General features: G+C 50.0%; 1 protein-coding gene across 2 annotated transcripts in view; it reads right to left on the bottom strand.

Moving 5' to 3' along the window:
• Ksr2 (kinase suppressor of ras 2) overlaps positions 1 to 27,594 on the bottom strand; it is a 359,141-nt gene that overhangs the window by 60,084 nt on the left and 271,463 nt on the right. The window contains exons 8-13 of one of the 2 annotated variants that reach the window (XM_029533454.1): positions 20,756 to 20,823; positions 17,673 to 17,797; positions 11,914 to 12,082; positions 4,576 to 4,617; positions 4,015 to 4,087; positions 593 to 641 (exon numbers count right to left, since the gene is read on the bottom strand). In XM_029533454.1, coding sequence (XP_029389314.1) covers positions 593 to 641; positions 4,015 to 4,087; positions 4,576 to 4,617; positions 11,914 to 12,082; positions 17,673 to 17,797; positions 20,756 to 20,823 — 526 coding nt within the window. The remainder of the gene's footprint in view (positions 1 to 592; positions 642 to 4,014; positions 4,088 to 4,575; positions 4,618 to 11,913; positions 12,083 to 17,672; positions 17,798 to 20,755; positions 20,824 to 27,594) is intronic. The other variant, XM_029533455.1, reaches the window with a different exon arrangement.

Raw genomic sequence — 27,594 nt, 5'->3', positions numbered from 1 at the left:
CTCTCAGATCACACTGAGGAGAATCAAGCCAGGACACTCTAGCTCCCGGAATCGATCAGTTCTAAGGGACCATGACTATCTAGGAATGGGATTTGGGACTTTTCCCCAGAGTCCTGCTTCTAGTCCTGTTGGCTCAGGGCACACAGTAGGACTAAGATGACAGCCCCGATGGCCAGTCCCCAGGACTTTTCTTTACTCCCTCAACTGTCTCCACAGATGGATGGAAACCCAGAACTTCCCTGCCGCACAGCCAAGCCGGCCTACTTAAAGCTCCCACCTGTTCCTGTACGTTATTTCGAAGGCAGTGGGGCACATCCCTCTTATGGCTCCCCAACCCTGAGCTAATTTATTTATTTTTACCTAAAAATGCAAATCCCAGGCCAATTTCCCTCCAACTGGCTCTGCCAGGATGCACACAGTAGAACGGCCCATTAGGCTCAGCGCCTGGAGGGGCTACCGCTCCTTAATTGTCCTAGAGTGAGGACATCCATCAAACCACCACTGTGAGCCACCTCCCCGCCCCCAGCCCTCTGCAGCACCGTCACCGAGGACAGCAGGCAGCGTGGCCACAGTCCCAGTCTCCAATTCTCACCTCTGAGGTTGGTTCCACTTCAATTTGAAGTAATGGATTTCCTTCCAAGCTGGAAAGAAGAGAAAAACAAAAGAAAAAATAAATAAATAAATAAATAAATAAATAAAAACCATCCATGATCCTTAAAACCCTGGACAGAGGTAAGACATGCTCAGGAATCTTAAATGGTGCATCATCATTGGCCACAGAACCTTCCTTCCTCCCAAATCATTTCAACACCTGGGTCTACAACCCACAGCCGAGTACAGAGAGAGCTCTCAAGACCGTTATTTAAAAACAAGTTCTCCTGGTTTGCTCCGGGCTTGCTATATGGCTTCAGCTTTAACTAGTATAGCAGCCTCCTTTTAAGTGGGGGGGGAGAGGGGAGGGGAGGGAAAAAAAAGGTCACAGCTGAGCAAATCCTCTGAGGTCTAAATGTACATTGGGAAAGAATAAAATCACATTTCGAAACCTCAGGTTCAGAGCCTCCTAGGAGGGTCTTTTTACCAAAAAAAAAAAAAGGTATAATTTTATGTTTAATTCAGTGTCTGTGTGCATGTGGTGTGCACACCTATGTGGTACCTATCAAAGTCAAGGAGTAGCTGATCTGATCCAGCTAGTTCTTTAAAAAAAAAAAGTTGATGCAAGCTGAGTTATTTGGGAAGATGAGCCTCACCTGAGAAATGCCTTCATCAGACTGCCCTGCTGGCAAGCCTGTGGGGCATTTTTTTTTTTTTTTTTTTGATTAATGATTGACATGGGAGGGCCCAGCCCACTGTGGGTGGCACCATCCCCTGGGCAGGTGGTTCTGAGTTTTCTAATAAAGAAAACAGAGGAAGCCATGGGGAATGAAGCAGTAAGCTGTACCCCTCCTTGGACTCTGTATTAGCTCCTACCTCCAGGTTCCTGCCCTGACTTCTCTCAGTGACAGAGTGATAGTTATAAGCTGTAAGCGCTCTCTCCGTCTCTGTCTCTGTCTCTGTCTCTGTCTCTGTCTCTGTCTCTCTCTCTCTCTCTCTCTCTCTCTCTCTATCTCTGCCTGCCATTCTCAGACACTTCTCCAGCACCATGCCTGCTCCCGTGATGATAATGGTCTAAGCCTCTGAACCTGTATGGCAGCGCCAACTAAATGCTTTCCTTTATAAGAGTTACCTTGGTCACAGCATCTCTTCACAGCAGTAAAATGGCGACTCAGACAATGAGTGTTGGAAGTTTAATTTGGCCAATCCCATGGAATTAAAATGTGTCGATGGGAAGGAAGAGCTTCCCTGGGTGGGGAGACACGGGTGGGCGTGGGCGTCACATGCGCAAAGCTCAAAAGCCGCGGTTGTATTCTAAGCACGGGTGCTGGAGAGAAACGTGTCCATGTGTGGCAGCGCATTGTGTGTAGGGTTTGTCTTGAGTTGTGTGGACGTACTAAGGGTATTAGGGCCACACTGTGTGTTGACGGTATAATCACCTGTGCATTAAGAATGTGTAGGTATCATCAAATGCATAGTCTTGTGACTGGGAGGTGGGATGCACTGTGTTTAAAGAAGCTTTCTACACTTAAGGATGCTGTTTGATGGAGTGCCCTGGGCACAGAGCAGCTTGGTTACTGACTGAGTACAAAACTGAGAACAGGCAGGACAAAGCCATCGCCGGGAAAACCTTGTCCTCGTTCATATTTCTCTGATGGAAATCTAGCCACTCCACCTACCCATCCTATTGTGGGGCAAGTTTCCCTTCAGATCTCAGGGAGCTGAGGGATCTTGCAGACTGAGTTAATCTACCTCTGTACAAGAGAGAAACCAGAGGGGAGGGGTCGTCCTGGCTGACACGTGTTCATTAATTATTTATGGCATAGCCTTAGGAGGTGAGATGGAAGTCCCTCTCCTTGCCTAACCACCCAAGGGCAGCCTACCCGCTTCTGTTGCAAGGCGGGACTCCAGCTGCTGGGGCTATTCAGTGAGCTCCCTTCTCAGTTTTCCTGCCCATTACCCATCTCGTCCACTTAAGCGGATCACAGGCAGCTCCCCACACCACTGCGGCAACTCTGACTGCCGTTAATAACTTGGAGTTCATCTTGTGCAGCTCATGGAGCAGGTTTGTGAGCGGCAGAGAAAAGACCCAGAGAGAGATCTAGGCCGGCAAAGTACAGCCTGGCAAGACACGGCTCCTTTGATTTCAGACATGCACCGCACTGGCTCTTCGCAAAGTCCTAATGCAGGTCAAGTGGGATGGAGCCATTAGGGAGGCAAGAAGAAAGAGCTAGCGGGCGGAGATGAGAGTTGCGAAACTCATCACATCCCAGCGTGCCCCAGACTTTGGGCACATGCACAAAAAGGAAGGAGGGTGGCTTCTGGGGTTGTCTGAGCAGCGGGTCATCTGGGTCATGCACACACCAGGCATCTGTGAACCATGATGTTTATAGCAGGGAGATCTGAGTTCCGCATCGATATGACACTCTGTAGTCATTAAGGCCTTGCCTACAAAGAGCCCAGAATGTTAAAGATAAAACAGGATTGTACGGGAGGTAACGAATATATTATGACCAGGACCAGAGAACTCACTAGAAAATTCTAGCAAGGTGCGTCTCCAAGCAGCAACTTTCCCTTCCTTTTTCACAGACTATTCGAAATGTTCCTAAAGTAACTTTTGTTCATTTTATAGAGGTATGACTAACAGAGGCTGGCAGGCTTTCTGCAAAGGGCCAGAGAGTCAGTAGTTTTCCTTACCACCACCCCTCAACCCTCCTGCTGTACTGAGAAGGCAGCCAGTCGAGGCCCTGTAAACACATGAGCATGGCAGTGTCTCAACAAAACTTTATTTATAAAAATAAGTGACAAACGGATTGGTTTAACAGGCTAGGTTTGTTGATCCCAGGTGAAAACTGTATTTATGTCTCATGTCTCTTTTTATTTCTCTTGCCCTGTCCCCTCTCCCTCCCCCTCCCCCCTCTCCCTCAGGACTCACTCAGGATTGAATTTGGAGCCTCACAACCAAGGTACATCTTCAGGCCCTTTCAGATATTTGGATTTGAGACAGCACATCGTTGAGTTACCCAAGCTGGCTTTGAACTTGTAATTCCTTTGCTTTGACCTCCCAAGTATCAACGGTGATGGGCAAGTGTCACCAGGCCCACCTTCTACAAAGAGGAGACCATGATATAAACTGAAGTCTAGCTGTTCTCTGGAATCATCAAGAGGATACTTTGAGGTGATGGTGTGACTTCTAGACACTGCTGCTGTCACAAAGGGCCAGAGCCACAGGAATTGCTGGGACAAGGGGGCTAACACTGCTTCCTGTCACTTCTCTCTCAGCGTGGGGTGTCAGGCCCCTCCTATCTGCCCCGTGTCTTTTTATCCTGGACTTATATCCTCCAGGTCTGAGGAAACCTGACAGCAGAGAGACCAAGAAGGCTGAAGGTATTGAGGTTTAGGGTAGGGCGTGAGGTCACTTACATTGTATTCGAGGTGACAGGATGCAGGATGACTTGGGGTGCCCGGGTGGGTGTCTCTGGTACAGGCACCACATCTGCGAGTCAGAGATCACATGCGTAGAGATCAAACCATGACCCTGATTCCCCAGAGACACAGCAGCCAGCCACCCTACCCTGTGACGTGGGTTTCAATATTGGCCAACGTTCCTTCCCCCTGCCTCGCCCACTTGGACTTTATTTACTGGGTAGCATTCTAGAGATCCACAGTACTGGTCCTCACTGCCAATGGGGCTAAATAGAATGCCTAAGCATCTACTGCTGCCCATACCCAAATCCTCCTCACTCCCCTTTGGGTCAGTTCACATCTCTTTCAACTCAAGTCCCTCTGACTGGCTGACCCTCTAGACCTCCGCTGCGCTGGGTCCATTCTTGCGTCTCAAGGTGCCCTTGGGATCTCCCACTGTTAGCTTCTCCTCTTCCTGGAGTATGGAGACCCCACTAGACTCCTCTCTGCTCTTGGTCTCTCTTCGCCAGCCCCCCCGCAATCCCTGATCCTCAGACGGCCAGATCCTAGAACACTCACCTGGGAAGATGAACTGTTGCTTGTATTTGTAATAGTGGGAAGCTTGCAAAAGACAGAGGAAAAAACAGTGTAAGGACCACCCGAGTGTGTCGGGTAACACGCCTCCTCCCCATCGTTACCGCACAACCATTCTCTGTCCACCCTTGAGAGTGTCCACGCTTCGGCAGACACCCTGAATTACAAGGGAGTGGTAACGTATAGGACCCAAGCATTTAATATCTCACAGTCTATAAAATCAGGTGAAACCCTCTGAGAGGCACAGTGACACACACACACACACACACACACACACCACCATGAAGCTATAATCCAAAATAATTTTTGCTTTTACACATCCTTTATGCAAATTTTCAGCACCAAACTTTGTATTGAGTTTTCTTCTTTTCACCGTAATAAACTGAGACCGAATGAGATGACCCCCTCGGCACTAACAGATCCCTTTACAGACCGGAGGCTGGAAGAGCAATATGAGTCTTTAAGAGCCGCCAAGCATGGTGCAAGGTTTGGAATCCCTGAAGAATCTGGTCCAGCCTAAAGTCTTTTGGGAAGGTGCTTTGTCTCCCCCCCCCCGCCCCCCCAGAAAGCGCTGTCAACAGAGAGTCCAACCCAGCAATTCTCTTCCGTCTCGGCTTCGTTCTGACGTCACTTCCTCCTGCCCTTTTCTCCTGCCCCTTGTGGGATCCAATCTAACATAACGCAGCACAGTCCATTCCCTCAAAAATCTGCGATCTCATCGCAGCCACCACGATCCTCTGTGTCACGGCAGGCACAGACTTGGGGACCAGGGTGAGAGCATCTGTTTCTGTTCTGGTTTCTCTGTCAGAGAGCAAGACTTTCTCCACTTATCGTAAGTACGGGTTAATCTCCATGTTTAGCGAGAACAATTATACAAATGACATTTCCCGGACCTCACCGGCCGATTCTCTTGACAACTTACTTGGCCTGTGGTCCTCTCTCCACAGACCAAGGTTTCTAGCTTGCCACTTGCTCCTTTGAGTACAGAGAGTGTAGGCAGGCCAGATAGCTTATCTCCTTTCCCACATCAGCACGTTCGACAGAGATGGGGTGACATACAGCTAGGACTGCACCAGAAGCAAGTCGAGTGTCTGACCACTGCCACTTGACTCCTCCCTGTAAGGACCCGGGTCTGGGTCTGGAGTCTGGAAGCTGAGCCTGTAGCATTGAGGGTTTGCTCTGTTTACGTCCCTCATAAAATCCGAGCAAACCTTTCCATGTCTCAGTGTTCACAGACGTGGATCATGTACCTGGGACGCATATTGTCTGTAGTTTGGACCGCTACACAGAAGCAGACAGTAGGCTCTGAGTACATCTGGGGTCTTGTTTCTTCTTTATCAGCAGGCTCAGCTGGTTCAGGACTCAAGTCTTTATAATCAACTACACCTGTACCAACCATGTGTACATTTTTTTCCTTGCCTTAAACAATACATAGGAACTATGGCTACAGCATTCACACAGTGTTCTCAGTGTTGCATGTTATCTAGAGATGGTTGAGTGTATGGGAAGACGCGTGGAGACCGAGGATGTGTGTTATGCAAGGACATGGGCATCCTTGGACTGTGATGTTTATAAAAGGATCCAGGAATGCTGGAGCCCCAACATGAATGCATTCGCCAATGATGAAAACTGGACTCTCGGCTCTCTTAACGAACAGAAAAGAGTGATTTAGAACCCAGAGACTGCCAGGTAGCTTCAAGCGCTAAATAGTTTGCAGGGAGGCGGGTGCAGAGGAAACACTCCCCTTGAGGCTCAGGTTGATTGACAAGCTCCTTCAGGACGAACAGTAAATACCAATATCCCAAGAGCCCCAAGTCCCCGCGAACATTGGTGGGAATCATCTGTCGATGACTAAAACCGCCTCTTTTTATTGAAGACTAAGGAGTAGAAGAAGTTGTTGGTTTAGCCCTTTTCCGACTCTGAGATAGCCCTAGAATGTCAGTGGGGTTATTTTGATTCCTAAGCATAAGTGGGCAGGCCGGGAAATAATTGGTTCCAGTAGCAAAGCCCAGCTATCCAAAAACCAATAAATCAATGCGCCGCAGTTTGCGGGTCCAGGCCTTGTTGACTACACACTCCCATCCCAAACCCATACACAGCCATTTTGTCAACAAAAGGCTAAGATTACAAAACGAGAAACTATTGCATCCCAGGCCTGGTTCTGGCTGCACCAAGGGACTCCTCCATCTGCAGTAAAGGTGGGCTGACAGCCTTTTGCTTTTTAATAAATGTTGCTCATGATCTGATCTGATCTACAGAGCTTTGTGTGGCAAAAAAGGGCTTTGCCAGGGTGGGCTGCGATGGGCTCTTGTTACAAGGCCTAGCCTGGGCTGTGTGGATGACCCCAATGTGGTTATAGTGGTCATTGTGAGAGAGAGAGAAGGTCAGGGTCAAAGAATGTCAGCGAAAATAGACAAGTGACCACAGAGGCCCAGGCAGAAAGAAGAGGGGTGCAAGCCCAGGAGGGTAGGCAGCTTCCAGAATCTGGGGGTATGGGGAAACCCAGAACAAAAACAAGAACATGACTCAAACCCGTAGAGAGCAAATAGAGTAACCTGAGCTCACTGAGCCATTGAGATTCTCCACTGTCAAGGCTGGTCTGAGCTTCTAACCTGAGAAATGTAAGATGCCTTTGTGCCGTTTAAGCTGTTCAGTTTGGGATCTTTTGTTATCGAGGCAACGGGACTCTAAAACAGAGCTATACCAGGATGTTCCTAGTTCCACACTGAGTTTCTGGTACACAGTAGGAGCTCAATGGGTACTTGCCAATAAGACCAATAGATGCCCTCTGAACGTCAATGCCACATTTTGACAAAGAGAAACTAGGTTCCTAGGAAGGGCATAGGATTTAAGCTGCTAGCACATTCGTGTAGTCACTCAACGAACATCGTGCTATACCGCAGAATGAGTGATGCAGTCTAGTTTCCTGTTCTCATGGCACTGGCATCCCATTGGCAGATGGATAGACTGAGAGCAAGTAAATACATCTCCATGATCACACAGCGACCTGGCAGCAGGGTTCCGAGGAAAGAAGGTGTGGCCCGAGACCAACGGGAGTCTCAGGTACCCTGCTGGTCCTTAGAGGGGCACGTGACAGTTGATTCAATGACTCAGATGTGGTCAACATGCTGGCCACAAATGACTGGTGTGGGGAGGGCATCATATCACCTCTGATACATATACATGCACACACATGCATACACATGCACTCACACACACACATACCCCCCACACATGCACATATACACATGCACTCACACACATACCTGCACACACATGCACATGTAGTCACACACATGCACATGCACTCACATGCACACAAATGCACTTCACGTACATACCATACACGTACTACATTCATGCTACAAACACACATACTACATTCATGCTATAAACACACATGCATTAATGCACACATAAGCACACATGTCACATACATGCACATACCACATACATACTACCTGCACACACACTACACACACATATACACACAGAGATACATACATGCACACATACACACACACAGGAAAGAAAGAACCAAAAAGCCAGAGGATGGGTAACAATTTGGTGAAATGTTGCCATCCAGATATGTCATTGCTCTGGCAACCATGAACACACAGCAGTTGTGCACAGCTGTGCAAGATTGGGACCCACTTTGCCCTACCCCCAGACACAGGAGGTACCATGAGGCCCCTCCATTCTGCCCGTGAGGCTTCCCCTTTCCTAAGAATCTGATGCCTGTGGCGTTTGCCGGAGGAGGAGCGCCATTTTCTCTAATGGTGCAGTCACTACAGGACGGGGTGGGAAGAAGGGTTTCAGAGAGAGAGAGATAAATAGAGATGCTAGAGAGTAACAGGGTGACCTACTAACCATGCACTGCATATACCTAAGGAACTACATAAGAAATAGACAAGGAAATCTTGCTGTAGCTACCAGAGGCAGCTTTACTTGTTTCTCTTAAGGCACCAGAATTTTCTATTTCCTGGTGTGATGTGCATGCGTGTAAGTGGGCAAGTGTATGTGTGTGTGCATGTGTGCATGTATGTGAGTACATGAGTATGTGTGCGAGTACATGAGAATGTTTGCAGGTGTGTAAGTGGATGAGTGTATATGTGTGTGTGAATGCATGAGTATGTGTGCATGCATTTAAGTACATGAGCATACACACATGTGTGTAAGTATATAAGTGTGTGCATGCACATGAGAAAATATGTGTTTATGCAGTTAAGTGCATGGGCATAGGAGTGTGCAGGCATGTAAGTGTGTGAGTGTGTGTAGGTATTTAAGTGCATGAGCATGTGTGTGCATGCATGTAAGTACAAGAGTGTATGTGTATGTGGTATGTACATGTATGCAGGGACATGAGTATATGTGTGTGTGCATATGAGTTCATGAGCATATCTGCATGTACCTGTGTGTGCATTCATGGAATTATGTGTGTGCATGCATGTAAGTACATGAGTGTGTATGTATGTGATGTGTATATGTGTACAAGTGCATGAGTAAATGTGTGTGCATACATGTAAGTGCATTGTGTGTACATGCATGTAAGTTCATATGTGTGTATGTATGTGATGTGTGCATATATACAAGTACATGAGTATATATGTATATATATGTAAGGGCATGTGTGTATGTGCATGTAAATGTATGAGTGTGTGTATGCATGTAAGTTCATGGGCAAATGTGTGTGCATACATGTAAGTGTGTGTATGTGGTATATGCATATGTACAAGTACATAAGTATATGTGTGTGTGCATATGAGTTCATGAGTATATGTGTGTATACCTGTAAGTGCTTGAGTATGTGTGAATGTATGTAAGTGTATGAGTATGTGTGCATGTATGTAAGTGCATGAATGTGTGTGTGTGTGTGCATGTGCATGCATACATGTATGTGTGCATGGTATGTGCTAGGGTGGTTCCATAGAAAGAAACCCCTTCATGCCATTTGCCATGGAGACATCTCAGTCACTCAGAACAAAGCTGGGGGCTTAAAGCAGACTCATCTATGCTCAGAGCCGGTCCCCTGGGCCTCACATTGGGTTTGTCCACAGGGCAGAAAGGCTCAGGGAGGGTTGGAAAGCAGGGATAAATCCAATGAGCCAGATGTGCTCACCAACACCCAGGCAGTACACATCACCGTTGGCCTGCTAACATCTCATTCTCCCCATGCTCCAAGGTCACCAGGTACGTTAAATTGCCTGTTAACCTCACAGACCCTTTTGGACACCCCTGAATGGTCCAGATCAATCAACTCTAGCGATCTTGTTACCTCCAAGCACTGACTTTCATAGCCTCCCGAGAACTCAATATCTGACCGCCCGCCACACTCGGAGCTCCCTTCCTAACCTCCAGATGCCCAGAGTAAAAAGTGTGACGGGGAGTCGGATGCTTGGGAGATTTTGCTAGGGCAGGGGAAGACCGGGCTGCCTTTCTGGGGACACTGTGTTTTGTTTTTCATTTAAGGAGCACATTCCACGGTTTGTATCCACGTGCTTGCACGCACTCCCCATCGTACACGTGACAGTGGTAGAGAGACAAATGCCCTCTGCCAGCCAGGTGTGGTGGTACACACTAACCTCACCGCTCCAGAAGCAGAGGCAGGGGGATAGTGCTTTTAAGGTAACTTTGGGCCACATACTGAGAGCTTGTTTGAAAGAAAGAAAGAAAGAAAGAAAGAAAGAAAGAAAGAAAGAAAGAAAGAAAGAAAGAACCCCTTTGCATTCTGGGAAATCTCGGTAGAGTACTAAGTCCCTTTGAATGGCGGCCGAGCATCCTTCCAGTACACTCAGCCTTTGCTCCGGATAGGTACTTGACATGGTTTCAACTCTTCACTGTAGCAATGGCTAGCGTCCTTACACACAGATCCTGGTGTTCTTGCATGAGCATCTGAATTCCTGGAGGTGACATTGCTGAATCCATTGAAAACTTCAGCCGACAAACTAGCTTCCCCAGAGGGTGACTCCAGTAGCATGTGTGTGTGTGTGTGTGTGTGTGTGTGTGTGTGTGTGTGTGCAAGTGTGTGTGAGTGCCTATGTGTTTTGGTGTGTGCATATGTATGTAGCAGCCAGAGGCCAACCTTAGGTGCCATTCCCAAGGTTCTTTCCACCTTGTTTTATGAGATGATGTCACTTCATCTATCCCTCAACAATATGACTGGGCTGGATGCCAGTGAGCTCTCATGATCCATCTCTTTCCAGCTCCCCGTGCTGGGGCTTCAAGCATATTCTTTCTTTCTTTCTTTCTTTCTTTCTTTCTTTCTTTCTTTCTTTCTTTCTTTCTTTCTTTCTTCCTTCCTTCCTTTCTTCCTTTCTTCCTTTCTTCCTTTCTTCCTTTCTTTCTTAAACATTATTAACTCAGGTCCTTATGCTTCTATGACAAGGACTTTCCACACTGGCAACCTCACCAGCCATTTCTGGAGTACCGTAATAATGGCGACCTGGTTGGCACAGCCTTCTTGGGCCTACGGGAGGGTCTGGGAGGGGGTGGCAAGAGCCCCTTAGGTCTGACCCACTTGAGACAAAGACCCTTTCTTAAGTCTAAGGACAATTGGGTCTCCATGTCTCTCACGAGCAGCTCGTCCACCGTTTGCTTAGGGAAATGTGAGCTGAGTGACCGGAACCAGAGGTCACACGGCTAGAGCAGGACCAGCAGATGCAGATCTTGGATCCAGGGCCTCACACACTCCATTCTGAGCCAAGATCGGGAGCTGGGCTGAGACTTGAGGAGGAAACCTGCTCTGGCACGTTGTCCCCAGGGTCCTCAGCACAGCACCTGGCCACCAATTCCAAACAGTCTGTCTCACTGAACAACTGCTGACTCTGGAGCAGGTACCTCTGTCTTGTGACTTAGCTCGGTAAAGACATCAGTTGGATGCTAAGCAAAGGACACGCCTCTAAGAGTCTCCGTGCCTCAGTTTCCTTGTCTGTCAGGCACAGCCGATGAGTCTTACTTTACATTCCCTCAAAAGATGAAATGTACCGGGCAGTAGTGGCGCACACCTTTAATCCCAGCATTTGGGAGGCAGAGGCAAGTGGATTTCTGAGTTCGAGGCCAGCCTAGTCTACAAAGTGAGTTCCAGGACAGCCAAACAAAAACAAAAAAAGATGAAATGTGGCATTGTATGGCAATTGTACCGTGTCTGCTGAACACACACCCACATGTCTCCCAGACCCTCTCTAATTATCAACCCATTGATAATTAATTGCTTTCAGGCAAGGGCTAGCCCCCTATCCTGGCTGGTTTTGGCAAGGACCCCAAAACCCACTCCTATCTCTTCCCCTCTGGTGGTATCCACCGGACTCTGCAGCACAGAAGTACCTGGCAGGTTGAAGTTCTTTTTCTGTCTTGGGCACTGCGGGGAGGGGTGCAGGGGAGAAGGCGGCGTGGCGCTGGGAGGGAGGGGCGGTGCCGGTGAGGAGGGCGTGGAGGACGTCGTGGAGGAGGGATTGCTGCTGGAGTCTGGCTGGTAAGGGACAGGGATGTGGTCCTGTGGAAAGAAAAACAGGGCAGGGGTCAGGAACAGGTGGGAAGGCAGAGACACAGCAGATGGGATGATCTGGGCAGGGAGGGGCTCCCAAGCCATCTTCCTCAGCAATGGCTGCCCCATCTGCAATTGTTAGATCCTTCTAGAGTCTAGCCTAGATCCATGAGAGACCCTATCTAAAACAAAAGTAAGGTAGAAAGTGACAGGTGACAAAGAAAGACATCCAAAGTCAACCTCTGGCTGTTCAGGTATACGGCCTCCGACACAGATACACACAGAGACAAGACACCTGAGCCAGTCCATTTAAAGGGGTTGCACCCAGGTGCGGAGGGAGGTTTCTGGAATCGTTTCTGCTCGCCCCTGAAACCCGAGGCAGGAGAGGTTACCACATAATGAAATCTGCAGAGGTGGCAGCCGGGCAGTCTCTGTGACTCTTTGATCTGGAGGGGGCCCCATGCCGAGGTGCCCAGAGGACTGTTCCCCAACTCTGACACTTCTCCTCCCAAGTGTTTATTAAAGAATCAACAGCCTGGCAGCTCGAGAGAGCGTGGGAGTGAGCCTTCGCATCTTCCCCAGCGTGCAGCTGGGCCCTGCATTATCTGTCTCGTCCGCAGACCAGCTCCAAGGGAAGCTCCATCCGAGCAAAGATGGAGTCCTTCAGTGTGCGCGCACGGAACAGCCTCGCTGGATGAACTTCGGAGAGCAGTCAGTGGGTTTAATGTGCCCTCCCGCAAGACACATCACCCTGAAGTTTAGGACCCAGTCCCCGTTAGAACAAGGGTCGCTGCTGATGTAACAAAGACAAAGATCGAGAGAGGCAGACTGGGTCCTGACTCTTAGGATGAATAGCCTCATGACAGGCAGGAAAGAGGAAAGACGCGAAGAGTAGAGGATGTGAAGACAGGCAGACCCTGGAGGGATGCCACCAGAAGTCAGGGACCGTAGAAGCCACCGGGAGCAGGAAGAGGCAGTCCTTCTTCCAAACCTTGAGAAGAAGGCATCTTTATGAGCATAATGACTGCGGTGGTGCTTGAGAAATACTCCACCGTTTGGATGCACATTTTGTGAATTATCGCCCAGAGAGGGACATCTAAGCTGCAGCTTCCTGGTTGGGGTTGCTTCCTTTGTGTGTGTGAGGATAAAGCTACTATAAATATTTATAACGAGGTTTGTGTGCACATATGTGGCTCTCTGGAGTGGCTGAGCCAGTTTACACCCACACCCTACCGTGAGCAGTTTTCTCAGTATCTGAGCCAGTGCTCAGTGTGGTGTCACATCTCAGTCTCTCGGGCCAGTGAGAATGGTACATGGTGATGGTTCAGCCACAGCCACAGTGAACATCCTCTCCTGGGATTGTTTGCCCTCTGGATTTTCCTTTCGGTTTTGATTACCATAGATATTTATTCCGTTTTTAAATTGGGTGGAATTTTTTTTTTCATAAAGCCTTTTTTGGGTTGTTTTAGTGGTTTCACCTTTTCATAGCTTTAGAACAACAGTGTCTATGGCTAGACAGATGAATCCGTGATGAATCTTAGGTCCCAGCACCCCTAACTCATAGCTGCTGTAGCTCCAGCTCCAGGGAATCCAGCGCCCTCTTCTGGCTGCCTCAAGCACCTGCACTTATGTGCACATACCCACTTCCACCCAATTGAAACAATTGATCTTTAAAAGCAAAGTCCTGGTGTCACTGGGGTCAGGCAGCCCACTTGACTTGAGGTCATCCCCCAGGTCTACTTTCAGAGAGCCCGGCTCCTCAAGAGTGGCCTACTGTTGCCTCTTGTCTTGCCTCTTGGCCACCCTTACAGCAGCTTACTTTAACGAGCTGTCGAGGTAGGGCTCTGTTCCCTGTAACTGTAACAAGCCAGCATGCCCGATCTTCCAACCTCCTGCTCACAGCAGGAAGAGCCAAGGCCTTGGCTGCTGCTCAGGATGGCTGTTTTGATGCCCTGAGTGTTGGACACTGGTCCTACGTAAGTCTCTGGGGCTGCAGAGGCTACTGACGTTGCTCATCCAGCTTCTTTCCTCATGCAGACTTTCTTACTTCTTCTGTCCCTCACTGTCTCCTCCACTCCCTCGCTCCTCCTGTTGCTTCCTCCTGCTTCTTTTATTCTTTATCAGCATTTATTCCTCTCATTCCCATTTTCCTTCATCTTTCTTCTCCTCTCTTCTTCCTCAACCGTTTTCCTTTTCCATTTCTGTCTCTGTTCATTCCATTACTATGTCTCCCCTCCTTCCTCCCTCTCCTCTCCTATCCTCTTGCCTCCTCCTCTTCCTGCCCCTCCTCCTCTCCTTCCTCCTCCTCTCCCTCCTCCTCTTCTTCTCACTCCTCCTCTTCCTCTCCATCATCCTCTTTGTCTCCATCCTCCTCCTCTCCATCCTCCTCCCCCTCCTCCTCTCCCTCCTCTTCCTCTTCTCCCTCCTCCTCTTCCTCTCCCTCCTCTTCTTCTCCCTCTCCCTCCTCCTTCCCCCTTCCTCCTCCTCTTCACCCTCTTCCATTCCTGAGTACCCATTGTTAGACTAAATCCTCTACACACCCCTCACATCCGATCCTCCCCATCACTCCCACCTTGCCCCGAAACACAAAGGCCAACGGGCACTGAGCTGGCCCTGCTCACAAGCAGCATGGCAGATGAAGGAGCTGCGCTACAAACCCAACCAAGCCTTCTGACTCCAAAATCTACCTTCTGCCAACCTGCCGGGTAAGGAATCAGGGCCTCTGTGAACCTGGATGGATCGGGCCCCGACGAGAGGCCAAACAAACAAACAAACAGGAGCAGAAACTCTTCAGAGTAAACTGGCTGCGGAATCTGTTCACCAGCCACATCATGCCCGACAACGGGAATCTGCACAAAGACAGTCAGACAAGAACGAGGCAGGAAGATAAATAGCCCAGCCCGACTTGAGAGAGCCTGTCCACCTCCGTGGCGAAGCCGCTGTCTGCGCAGAGGCCAATTTCTGTCCCTTCCCGAGTGCCCCTCCTGGCAGACAAGCAGAACGATGTCACTGTGCCTCATCAGTCTGCCCCGTGGTTTTGGCCCATCTGACATCAAGAGGCTCCAGCACTGGCTGTGCCAGACAGAAAGGTCTCTGAGTGGCTTTGAACTCCTGCCCCCCCTGACAGTATCACAGAAGAAAAGATGGGTTTTAAGAGAGATATGCAGTCCGTTCTGGAGGGATGCCACTAACTGAGCCCCCTCAGCTGTCCCAGTGGGAGGTCCCCTTTTATTAGTTTCTTTCCTCCCTCCCTTCCTCCTCTGAGCAGAGCCACAGATGGAAGCCAGAGGTTTGTACACACTAACCAAGTGTTCATCCACTTAGACCAGCCTTGAGACTGCCAGAAAAACAACCAAAGGAAAGGGGTCCTGGCTTGATGTTTTGCTTGAAGCCCTGAGATCAAAGACAACACTCCTTACACTTCCCGGAACATCACTCTGAACCAGGAGGCACAGAGCATTTTCAAATGTTATTTAATGCCGCCTCGGGAGGCGGGGAGGGGAAGCTCTCCAGAGCTGGCATTGTTATCGGCCACTGTGAGTGACTAAAACAGCAACCCAAAGCCTCTTCCCAATGGCAGCTGGAGTCTACCTTGCCTAACCTTGCCTAACCTCAAGTCCCACAACGTGTGGCTGCCTCGTTAGGAACGAACGCTGGAAAGAACGCTGCCAAGTTCCCATGAGCCACCATGTAAGGAACACAGATGCAGTGAGGCAGCCACATTGGGAGGAACAACAGGCTACAGGTGGTCAGGTGGTCGTTCTGGCTGACTTTAATCCTCCCCCACCCAGGCACCAGCCCTAAGAGAGAAGAAGCCTGTAAAACTGTGAAGGACTTGATGGTAAACATCAGGGGTTTCCAGCTGCCAGGGCCTTCTTGTGACTCATCAACTCGGCTGTTATCATCCCGGTGTAAAAGTAGCAACAGACAGTGTGGGCGTGGCTTGAGTCACAGGAAAGCGGATGGTGGGCGAACTTGGCCTGGTTCTAGATGTCACTAGCCACCAGTTGTAAGTGGTTTCCCAATAGAGCCTTTGGATATCCCACGACAAAAGCAAAATCACACACACACACACACACACACACACACACACACACACACACACCATCCCACGGTTCTCTGTCCCAACTCCTAACCTCTAGCCAGAAGACAGTAAACATAACGAAAGGGTAGGATTTATACACTGCTGACTTGGGGGTGGTTTGTTGTATAGCAGCAGACAGCTGGAACATGCCCATTTTATATAGAGGACAACTTCAGACTTGAGCCCAGAGAGAGCATGTCACTTGCCTAGAGTTCCACACGGCCATCAAGACTGGTGGCAGTTTGCCCTGACCCCAGAACACGGGTTCTTTCAAATGCAGGGCTGATGTGACAAGGAGCCAGAGGTGACTGCCCCAAGAACTAACAATAAAGGCTAAGGCCAATAGCTGTGGCAAAAGCAAAAAACAGCCCTAGAGTCAGGCTCTGGGTGTAATTAAGAGGCCCTTCTTCAGTAAGATCCAAGAGCCCACAGGGATGTTCCGGACATGAACCTCTGACCTCCACACCCACACTCATCACATGTGTCCATGTGTGTCATCACACACATGGACCCACGCGCCCACACGTGAGCACCCACAGATACTCAAAGCCATGTACACACATGCACAAGGAAGTTGGAAAAGAAATACACAAATTAGAGCTGCTCCCAGCCACCAGCAGAAAACCAGTAGGTGGGGTTTAGACAGAATGACAGCCTTTCCAGTAACGCCCATTGAGACCCGCTCTGGCTCCTGAGAGGAGATGGCGAAGGAAGGGGAAGGTCTTCTGTCATCATGATGCTCGCCTGGTACCTGCTTCAGGATCTGTGACTTCCCCCACCTCTAAGTTCACACCACGCTTTATCTACCTTCGACACAATAAACAAGGGGCTTTGTCCCCCCCCCCCCCAGAAACCACCTCCTGACATATGCAAAACTGACTTCTAGCATGGGGTGGAATTGTTCCTGGGCCACTCTCAGCACAGCCCAAAGGCACACACACACACACACACACACACACACACACACGCCAAAGGCAACATAGACAGATCACACCAGAAGGGAAGAGGTGCAGAGAGCCGCCTGCTGCTGGCCATCCGCCAGAGGGAAGACATTGATCCAGCTGTTGTTAAGGGCCCCCCAGTGATAGTTATCCATCCATCTAATTCTCTACCAGAAGCTAAGATCACCAGCCCTTAGTTCAACAGATGTTCGGAAAGCCCACCACCGTGTACACAGCTGCTCTGGCAGATGGGGAGGCATCCCAGCCAGGGTCTGGAGTGCCACAGAAACTCCCTTCTGCCCCCCCACCCCCCAGACCTCCCCGCCCCCAATTCATCCTGTCTCATTTCCACAGGCCTGCTTCTAAACCAGATGCAGTCTGCCTCTAGTATCTCTTCAACTAATCGCAGGACGGTTTCCCTCCGCCCTGCAAGCTTTACTGCATATAAACCACCGGGAACCAGGAAAGCCCAGGAGGAGCCATCTCCAGCCTCTCCCCCTTCCCACCCGCCACCTGGCCCAGCCACCACCATCTGCCCCGCATACCCCCTCACCCTGTAAAAGCCACACCTCACCTTGTTGATTTTGTTGGTTTTGGGGAGCGTCTGGCTGATGTGGAGATCTGAATATCGGGCGGGCTTCCGGACGGGGTTGTTGATGTCACAGGGCACCGACTCGGTTCGCACTAACCTTGCTGGGTCCGTAGGGTAAAAACAACAGAGAGAGTCTAAGTATCTCGTTGGCTTTGGTCATGTCCGGACAGCCCAGCTCAGATCCCACTTTGAAACCTACCAGTGACACTAGAAATGATAGCCATGAATCACCATGACAAATGTTCTCGGTGTGCTCTATGGTTTTTAGACTCTTCGTATTATATGCATTGTGTGTGTGTGTGTGTGTGTGTGTGTGTGTGTGTGTTCATGTAAGGTATTTGTCACTCTAGATGTGTCACATGGGTGTGTGTGCATGTGGTCTTTCCTTGATCTCACTCTCCCTTAATTTTTTAAATTAAGATTTATGTATTTATTTAATGTATGTGAGTACACTATGGCTGCCTTCAGACACACCCGAAGAGGCCATCGGATCCCATGACAGATGGTTGTGAGTCACCACGTGGTTGCTGGGAATTGAACTCAGGACCTCTGGAAGGGCAGTCAGTGCCCTTAACCACTGAGCCATCTCTCCAGCCCTCCCTTAATTTTTTGAGATGGGCTCTGCCACTCAACCTGGAGCTCATCAGTTGGGCTTCACTGGCTAGCCAATGAGCTTCGGGGATCTGCCCACTTAGACCCCCACCCCCCAGCACTGGGGTTACAGGTGTGCCTTGTCACCCTGGCATTTGGGCATGCCTTCCGGGGCTCAAAGCCCAGGTCCTCATCGTGTGTGGCAGAATGGCAGGGACGAATTTACCAACTGAGTCACCACCTCAGTGTCTACATATCTTTTTTAGACATTTCTTATTTTAATTACCTATCCCCTCACTCAGACCCTGAGTTTCTGGACAAGAGAAACAGGAAACTGCTCTCCTTCGTTTCTCTCTTACTCCCACACGGATGCTACTGCATCACACTAGCCTTGAACTTTGACTGCGACGCAAGAGGTCCCTGATCTCTGGAGGCCCGCAATTAGCGCACGCGTCATGATGGGCACCTGTCCCCGTGTGTTCTAACTGGGCATTAGGATGTCTTTTGTTATGTATGGAGTTTATCAGGACTAAGAAAACTGCCACACACTGGACTGCGTCTGTCCCAAATAACTGTGGATCCCGACAATAATGGCGCAGCTCCTTTAGCCATCCCCCTGGGTGTCACACCCAGAGCCAGAGCTGGGCACACAGGCAAGTGATGCTAAATAGCTGCTTCCTGTGGGGCAGAAGGACTCCATCCTCAAATGCCTGCCTCTTGTTATTTCTGTCACTCATAAGGTACACAGCGTGCAACAGTAGCGAGTCTGCTCAAGTTCAGATTTGCCTGCCTTGCACCTCTCCGTCTTAGTTGTGTTTTGTTGGGGGGTGAGGGGGGGGGAGCAGAGGGATGTGGAATTAAAGCTTTGCTCTGACCCAGGGATTTAATTTCTCTGCTTAGCCTGAGCTGCCATTACCATGGAAACAGACTCTATTTTCAACTTCCCACCAACAGGGAGGTGGGGGGGGGGATGCAAGAAGCCAGTGGACTTCTTCAGGAAAGTTCTCTTTGATTTACTTGCAAGACACCAGCCCTCCTGGGGCCCAGGGAGCTTGGCCTTGAAGGTAGGTGGGAGGAAGGAGGTCTTCTCCAAATACCAGACTCTGGAGGAGGCTCAACCTCCTACAACCTGGGTCTCCACTTCCTGGGGGAGTTAAGCTTCAAAGCACCCAGTGCGAGGCGGGATTTGGTGGGAGGCAAATTCCCCAGTGATGCTGACCTTGGACTGGGGCTCAGGAGCTGTGTGAACTCGGGGTTTCAAAATAGCCATGCTAGGTGTGCTAAGGTCGCGGAGTGGGAAGAGGCAGGAGAGGAGGGAGCCAAACACTCCTCCCATCCTTCTCTCTTCACAGAGACCCAAGGAAGCACACTTAAAGGAAAAGAGACATACACAGGTGGCCACCACAGAGGAGATGTCAGAGTGAGGGGAGAGAGAAGGAGCCTTTAGAGAACTTCCCAAACAAAAGACAATATCTGACTTTTACTTCCTTTTGGGGAGGTGGCTGGAAGGTCCACCTCATGGGATTTAGTCTGAGATAGCCTAAATGGCAAGGAGAATGGAGGAGCCAGGTACAGGATAGGACCATAAAGAGGTTGTTAAAAAAAAAAAAAAACAACCCATAACATTGATGCTTATTAATCATCTGTCCCCAGAGAAAGAGAGAGGCCATCCAGAAGCTCATGGCCTGAGCTCTTCGGGCTGCAAAATCTGGCCATCTACACTGATCTGCATCTTAAGAGCAGAGTTTTGATCTCACAGGAAGGAGTGGCAGCATCAGGAGAGGTCTCTGCAGGAATGAAACTGGCCTGTCCCTTCCACCACCCAATGCAGCAGCCACACATGGCTCCTGAGCCCCAAGGTGTGGCAACTGAGACTCGGGAACAGAACCTGTGCTTTTAGCTCATTCTCAAGAATCTCAAGTTAAATCATCAATGTGACCAACAGCTTCTTGTCCAACAAACAGCACAGACTTAAGAAAATGCCCCGGGGATGGAAATTTGGGAATTATTTTGCAAGCGGGGCTATGAGACTTTACAAATGGCTGTTGTGTATGTGGCAGAGAGCACGACATTTTTCCTCCCAGGTGAATGGGTCTGGTTGTGCACTGTGAATGGCTGACACCTTGGTCAAGTTAGTCCAGACACTCCCAGGACCCCAGAGCAGATGGTCTAAAACAACTCTGCCCCGAGCCAGACTACTCCCCAAGGCCACTTCGACTACTTCTCCAAGATGAACTGAGGGAGCCTGGATCGCGCATACCATGGGAAGGCCCTGAGCTCTTCTTTGAATGTGGAGGAAAAGCAAGAGCTAGTGATGGCAGGAGTCAGAATGGGAAGAGGCTTTAGTGGAAAAGAAATCAAGTGGGCAAGGGTCTAGGGATGGGGAAGTATCTGGAATCCAGCCGGGTGGGGATGCCGCCTTGGACGGCCGAGCGCCAGAGCCCACATCAGGGTAACAAGTGTTAAATACTTACCTCCTCGGTGGATGATCAGGAGGTGACAGGGCGGGGCTTCTTTGGTGCATTTATTGTGGCACTTTAACCTGAAAGACAGAGAAAAGGAAAGATGGATGGATGGCTTGGTGGACAGATGGATGGAATAAGTGGGTGGAGTGGATGGACAGGCTGAATAAATGAGTGGGTGGATGGAGGGATGGATTGATGGATATAAATACGAATGGGTGGATGGGTGGATGTTGGATGGATGGGTGGGTAAGTGGATGGATGGATGGATGAATGGATGGATGGATGGATAGTTGAGTGAATGAATGGATAAATGGATGGATGGATAATGGATGGATGAGTGGATGGCTGGCTAGAGAGTTGAGTCGATGGATATGTGGGTGAGTAGGTGGATGGATGGGTGGATGGATGGATGGATGGATGGATGAGTAGATGAGTGGAGGAAGAAGCAGATGGACAGATGAGATGCCCCGGTGGTCTAGAAAACTCCAGGCCCTGTGGACAGCAGTATGTGAGATGCTTGGAGGCAGCAACTGCAAACGTGATCCTTGGCAACCCAGATGATAACGCAGGAAAGGTGCAACTCTTCCAGTTCCACCCTAGGTGGTCCAACAAAAAGTAGCAACGGCTTTACCAACAGTATCCATGTTACCTTCATACACTAAGATGTGATTAGGATGATGCCTGTATTCATCACCATCGATATTAACCATTGTCCTCGTCGTCAACATCATCAAAAGCAACAGCCCAACCTTAGTCATTAGTACCAAGTAACTCAAAGACTCGCTCACCAGTCACCATACTACATGTTTTCCATACACTATTTCCTTTGAGTTACAACTATAAGAAATACCTATCATTGTCATTCCTGCTTTCTAGGTGGAGCGCTGGCTCAGGCAGCGTAAGGGAGAGTTTATGTGGGCCGAGGGCACGCTTCTTTCATACTGAGGAAGCCATGGCAGCAGGAGACTGAGAAGGTTGGGTTGCCAAGTGGCATCCACAGTTATCCACGGAGAGAGGTGATCACTGGGGCTCAGCCCGCTTTCCTAGTTGTATTCAGTCCCACGGGACGGCACCGTTCACGTTCCCAGTATATCTTCCCACCCCAGTTAAACCTTTCTGGAAAGGTCCACAGAGACACATCCGGAGAGGTGTCTGATCCCAAATCCAATCAAAATGGATTAAACAAAGCAACCACGGCCCCTGAGCGTCAGCTCTTATTGCTTTGAGGGTCATGGTTTGTGAACCTGCCAGACATGCGTCCCTTGGAACGGGTTTCAGCTATCCCACTCTCCCTCCTTCGAGCTCTGTCTTTCATGAAGATTCCCCGATGATCAAAGTCAGTTCTCCCTAGACTGTGCTACTGTCATGTAAACACATGTCTATTTTTCACGGCTGCAAGCTAATAACATATGGAAGCCTCACACTGTGACATCCTGGTACATGTATACATAAAATAAGTAATGTTCGCGTCGGGGTTCCTGGCTCACCTTGTATTTTGGATATTATTTGGAGAGTCCTCTATAACGATCCCCATGTTACAGACAAGGATACTGACGCCTGGCACAGAATACCACAGAAGGTAGATTGGTTGTCAAAACACAGGACTCTGTGATTCAAGACCAGACACTAAACTAGTCCGTTTGCAAGGGCAAGGGCTGGCCATGGAGTAGGATCACAGATACTCCTGCCTGCCTCTCTGCTTCCCACACAGAGCAGAATCTGAGAACCTGGGCTCACCCCTGACCCACTGCCCCTGTGACCCGCCTGCCAGCTTCCCTCACGCATGGTTTCTGAACACGGGCAGTACCAGTGAACCTTTCTTTGGGCTGTGAGATTCTGCTCTTCCGGGATCTGAGGATGGGTGGGGAGAACACGCACACCTCTAAAGGGTCGCAAGTCTACCCTTCCCGTCCCTCATTCTTTCATGGAGAGAAGAGCCTTAAGGTAGCATCATGCTGTCCCTGGGTCTAGGGATCTGAGTCACAGACCGGTTTCGCTGCCCTCCCCCCAAGCCCCCAATCGTTTATGTGGAGTCTTCCTTTAGGCAATCTCAGGCTGACAAACTGGTTGGTTCCTGCTGGGCTGTCGAGTAGCCAGGGATAGAATGGTCAGTCTCCTGTGCTGAGAGCCTCCCAAGAAGTTTCCAGAAACACTGGCTCAAATGAGAGGTCCCAGGGAGCCAGAATCAGACTGGAAGGCTCAGGCTGGGGCATTCAGAGCAATTAGCCCACTAGAAATGGCGAGGGAGTTGGTTTGTTAACTTGGCAAGAAGCCCTGGGATAGTTAATTGGGCTACAGGAAGTGGATGCGGGTGGGAAGAGGATGAGACACAAAGGGGGACCATGGCTCCTTCTACTGCCTCGTCTGCATTTTACCCAGCATTCCCTCTGTCTAGACACCCACCATAGCTCCTCCTACTGTGGCTTACCCAGCATTCCCTCTGTCTAGACGCCCACCATAGCTCCTCCTACTGTGGCTTACCCAGCATTCCCTCTGTCTAGATGCCCTGCTTTCATCGGTCCTTGCTCTCAGGATAAAAGTCAGTCTCATACTGAGACCCAGCAAGCCTCAGGGGATTTGCTTACTCTCCTTGTTCCTGGCATCCCCTCCACCCCTTGAGCTGTGACCAAAGCTCCCGCCTCACCAAGCACCAGCTCCTTCTAGTGCAGCTCACTATCTCTCTAGGTACCCCGAGCATCCCTGTTTCCTCCTGACACAGCGCTGCTAGTTCCCATCCCACATCAGCTCGACCACAGCTTCCTCCAGGGAACCTTCCCTGACTCTCCCTTCCAATCAGAAAGCCGCACCCTGCCTTCCGCAGTCATAGCTGATTACAAGATGTACTACTAACCTGTCTGCCAACCCCCCCCACCCCCCCNCCCCCCGTCCATCTTCCTGCCTGGCTTCTAGTGACCTGAGCAGAGAGCCATGCCTGGGTTATCCCATGTTTAGTGACATGACTAGACACGCCATGCCACAGTGATGCGGCACATAGTAGGTACATAGTGTGGCACATAGTAGGTACTCAGGACACCTGTGTAGTGGTTTAGTTAATATCAATAGTACCTCTAAAAGGAATAAGGTCTTCTCCATTGCAGAGCAAACAAAACAAGCTCCATATCCGGTTGCTAAGACTTCTCAGAGGCAATAATTGAACATGGGGATGAGAGGGGAAGGTGTTCAGACTTGAAGCCACACAGTTGGGTCTGGATGCTTTGATGTACACCCCTCCGCAGAGGGGAAGGGATTTTTCTTTCTTCTTCTTATGCCCTCCCCCAATACCACCCCAGCATCCAGCATGGCCATTGGTTCACAGTAGGAAGCTGGTAATATGCTTTCTATATGCATTCAAGGACCCCACCTTTCTGCTATCTCCTTGGGCCTCGGTCTTTCTGACCTTGAAATGGATGTATCCATATCTCTATATGGTGGCATGATTGTTCGGGTAAACAGATACAAGCACGGAGCTTGCTTAGCTTGTCCTGAGTCCAGCTGAGCCCGGCAGCGTTCATCTGTATTCTCAGTACGTGGGAAGCTAGCATAGAAGGATTGTGAACCCCGGGGCCGACTCAGATTTCATAGCAAGACCCTATCTCAAAAAGGTATAAAAATGCCCCCCCCCAAACAATACCTTATTGGGTCTTAGACCTGGGTTTTTTAAATGTCCCTGCTCTCTGGAGGAAACAAGCAGATTCCGAAACCCTAACTCGGAGTGAACAAGATGATACAGGAGAAACGGGGGACTTGGTTGGGCCCAGTGACTTATTCACGTCATCTACTTCATCCTGGGGACCGAATCTAGGACCTTGCCCACACCAGGCAAGCACTCCATCGATAAGTGAGGCTCCCAGCGCCTGGCTTACTTCTCTTAAATATTTTTAAACACAGAGTCTCGCTAAATTGCCAGGGCTGGCTTGAAACTCACTGCGCAGCCCAGGCAAGCATAGAAATAGCCCTTTGCCTACCTGGGCTGCCCAGGTAGTCGTCACGTGATCAGGCTGACTCAGATTTGTTCATCTGATGAAGATAATGACTCCTTTAGCCAGCAGCCCCCTTGGGGAACCGTGTTCCACACAAGTAACTTTTCCTCAGAACTGAGGCTTAGCCTATTAAGCCTTGGAATCACAAGACAGTTAGCCATCTTCAGAGGAAGTTTTATGTGACAGCTCTCCGAGATGCCCGGCTCTCACGGGGCAGATGGCGCCTTGTGCAGAGATGGCGCTCTGCAGTTTGCAGAGATGCGTGACCTTCCTGGAGCCTCTGTGACCATGCTCAGGCATTGTGTCCATTCATGTCCCTTTGATCGCATAGTTAAGGCAGAGAGCTGATGGCTGCTCAGGTCAGCCTGACTATGAAGCCCAAATCTCTATCTCTTTCTCAGTCTATCTCTCTGTTTCACTCACTCTCTCTCTCTCTCTCTCTCTCTCTCTCTCTCTCTCTCTCTCTCTCCATGTGTGTGTGTGTGTTCACATATGTGTGTGTGTGAGTACATGTGTGTGTATGTGCAGGTGGGTGTTGTGGTAAATGATCTCATTCATGGATGTATACTTGGAGTTTAGAGGTCAACCTTGGAAACCATTCTTCAAGAGCCATTCAACTTGTTCTGTGAGACAGGGTGTGTTACTGTGACATGGTGCTTGCTGTGATCTAGGCTGTCTGGCCAGCAAGGTCAGTCTCCACTTCTCCAGTAATGGAACCACCACTTCTGGACCACAACATCTGGAACACCAGACCTGGACCGCCACACCTGGGTCACCACACCTGGACCACCATACTTGGACCACCACACCTGGACCACTACATCTGGACCACCACACCTGGACTGCCACACCTGGACCGCCACACCTATACCACCACACCTGGGCTACCACACCTGGACCGCCACACTTGGACCGCTATACTTGAACCGCCACACCTGGACCACCACACTTGGACCGCTATACTTGAACCGCCACACCTGGACCACCACACCTGAACTGCCACACCTGGATCGCCATACTTGGACCACCACACCTGGACCACCACATCTGGACCACCACACCTGACTATTTTGCATGGATTTTGGTAATCAATCTAAGTACTCCTGCTTTATGGGGGATATTTTGCTGTCTGAACCTTAGCCCCTGGGTGACTTCTCTGCACCTAGGGCCTGTCCCTGGTGTCTGGGGTTCTCTTTGACTTATCATTCAGAAACACGAGGCACCTCGTGGACTGCATCTGAGTCTGAGGTCCACCCTCTTCTCAGCCTCTGCTGAGTTAGTTGGGTCCTCCTACCCTTCTCCTTCCTTCTTGTAAAAGGGATGCCCCCACCCCAAGACTAAATTCATCAAGTATTAAGGGTTGAAGAAACATAAGATGAAGTCAACATTTAGAATCCCATTAAATATGTTATCTTGTTCAGGTTCCCATTTCTGCAGTCAGGGACAAACCCAGATCCCATGGCAAGTGGGGCCATTTAAGAGGCAAGCTTGCTCATGCCAGTAAGGTGACCCACCAGGTAGGGCATAGAGGGAAGGCAGCCACTGTCAGCTGCATTGAACAGGTTGGCGCTTTGGACAACCAGGGTCTATTACTGGCATGCATAGAGAGAGCCCCGGGTCATCTCCTGGCCAAGGAAAACCCACGTCGCTCCTGATCCCATGTTAGGACTCTCGGTACTCGAGCCAGCCCATCTTTCTAGTCTGAAAATGGCTCCCAAGCACAGGATCAATAATTATGGCTGTTCCCATAGTAAACAGGAGAGTGGCCACGGCTTTCTTGAAGACCTACTCAGTGTCAAGGATCTGACCTTGGTGCCTTACTTCCATCCTTAGCTCTGAGACCTCAAGAAGCAGAAGGTGCAGCTCTCCTCACTTTACTGCGGAAGACACCGAGGTTCAAACTGGGTAGCTGACTTGGCCACATCAGCACACTCAGGAAGCAACGGGGTTGGGATTTGAACCCAAGTGTGGTCAGAAGATGCTCCTGACCCCGTTTCCTGTTCGAAACTCCAAATTTCCTGTTGGAAGAATCCTCTCAGGCAGTGACGCTCTACTTACCTCAGATGCTGAGACAAGTCCTCAGTCCCAACACACACTCCTGGGGGCCCCAGAAACCCACTTTGTAGCAAGTGGTCATCTGATCGATTGATCGGCACATTAGCTGCTCTTCCAAAGACAGGGGTGGGGTGATCTGATTGGGGGAAAGATGTCCATTTCTAGCTGGGCAGACAATACAACTGGGGCACGTGGTGTGCAGAGCTCAGTTGGGGTCCCCCACCCACCATCAGTTCCAGGGCTGTCATCTCAGCACCTGGCTAATCCTCTCGGCCTCCTCAGCCATCTCTCTGTGTGCTGGCCCTGGTTCTTCCCACCTGAGCCTTGGGGCAAGGCGGAAGAGCCCCCAGACGTGGGAGACGTTTGCCCTGTTTTCCTGCCTGTCTGCCCAAGTAAGCTTAAACCAAATTGTTCATCGTTTCCCCTTTTTAGCATATGGAATCACCTTCCTAAGTGGGCTTCTTGAAAGGGACGCAGGGTGAGGGTAGAAAGGAACATGGCTCCCTGGCTGCTTCTGGGGTAGAGTTTAGCTTTTCCGAGTCAGACACTTCTTAGATCGGCTCCCACGCAACATCAACAGGTTCTCTGACTTAAGGTTTCCCAGATATCATTCACAGCGTGTCATGGTGTTCCAAACCCTCCAAGGGCGCCCTTTCCTACAGAATGCAATTCAGGCTCCCTGTGTGGCTTTGGAGGGCCTGCCCACATTACCATCCTTCCTCCCTTCCTCCCTTCCTCCCTTCCCTTCCCTTCTTCCCTTCCCTTTCCCTTCCCTTCTTCCCTTCCCTTCCCTTCCCTTCCTTCCCTTCCCTT

Source organism: Mus pahari, chromosome 23 (assembly GCF_900095145.1).
Source record: "Mus pahari chromosome 23, PAHARI_EIJ_v1.1, whole genome shotgun sequence".
NCBI classification, from domain to species: Eukaryota; Metazoa; Chordata; class Mammalia; order Rodentia; family Muridae; genus Mus; species Mus pahari.
Note: the sequence above shows the minus strand (reverse complement) of the source record. Positions and strands in the feature narration are given on the sequence as shown.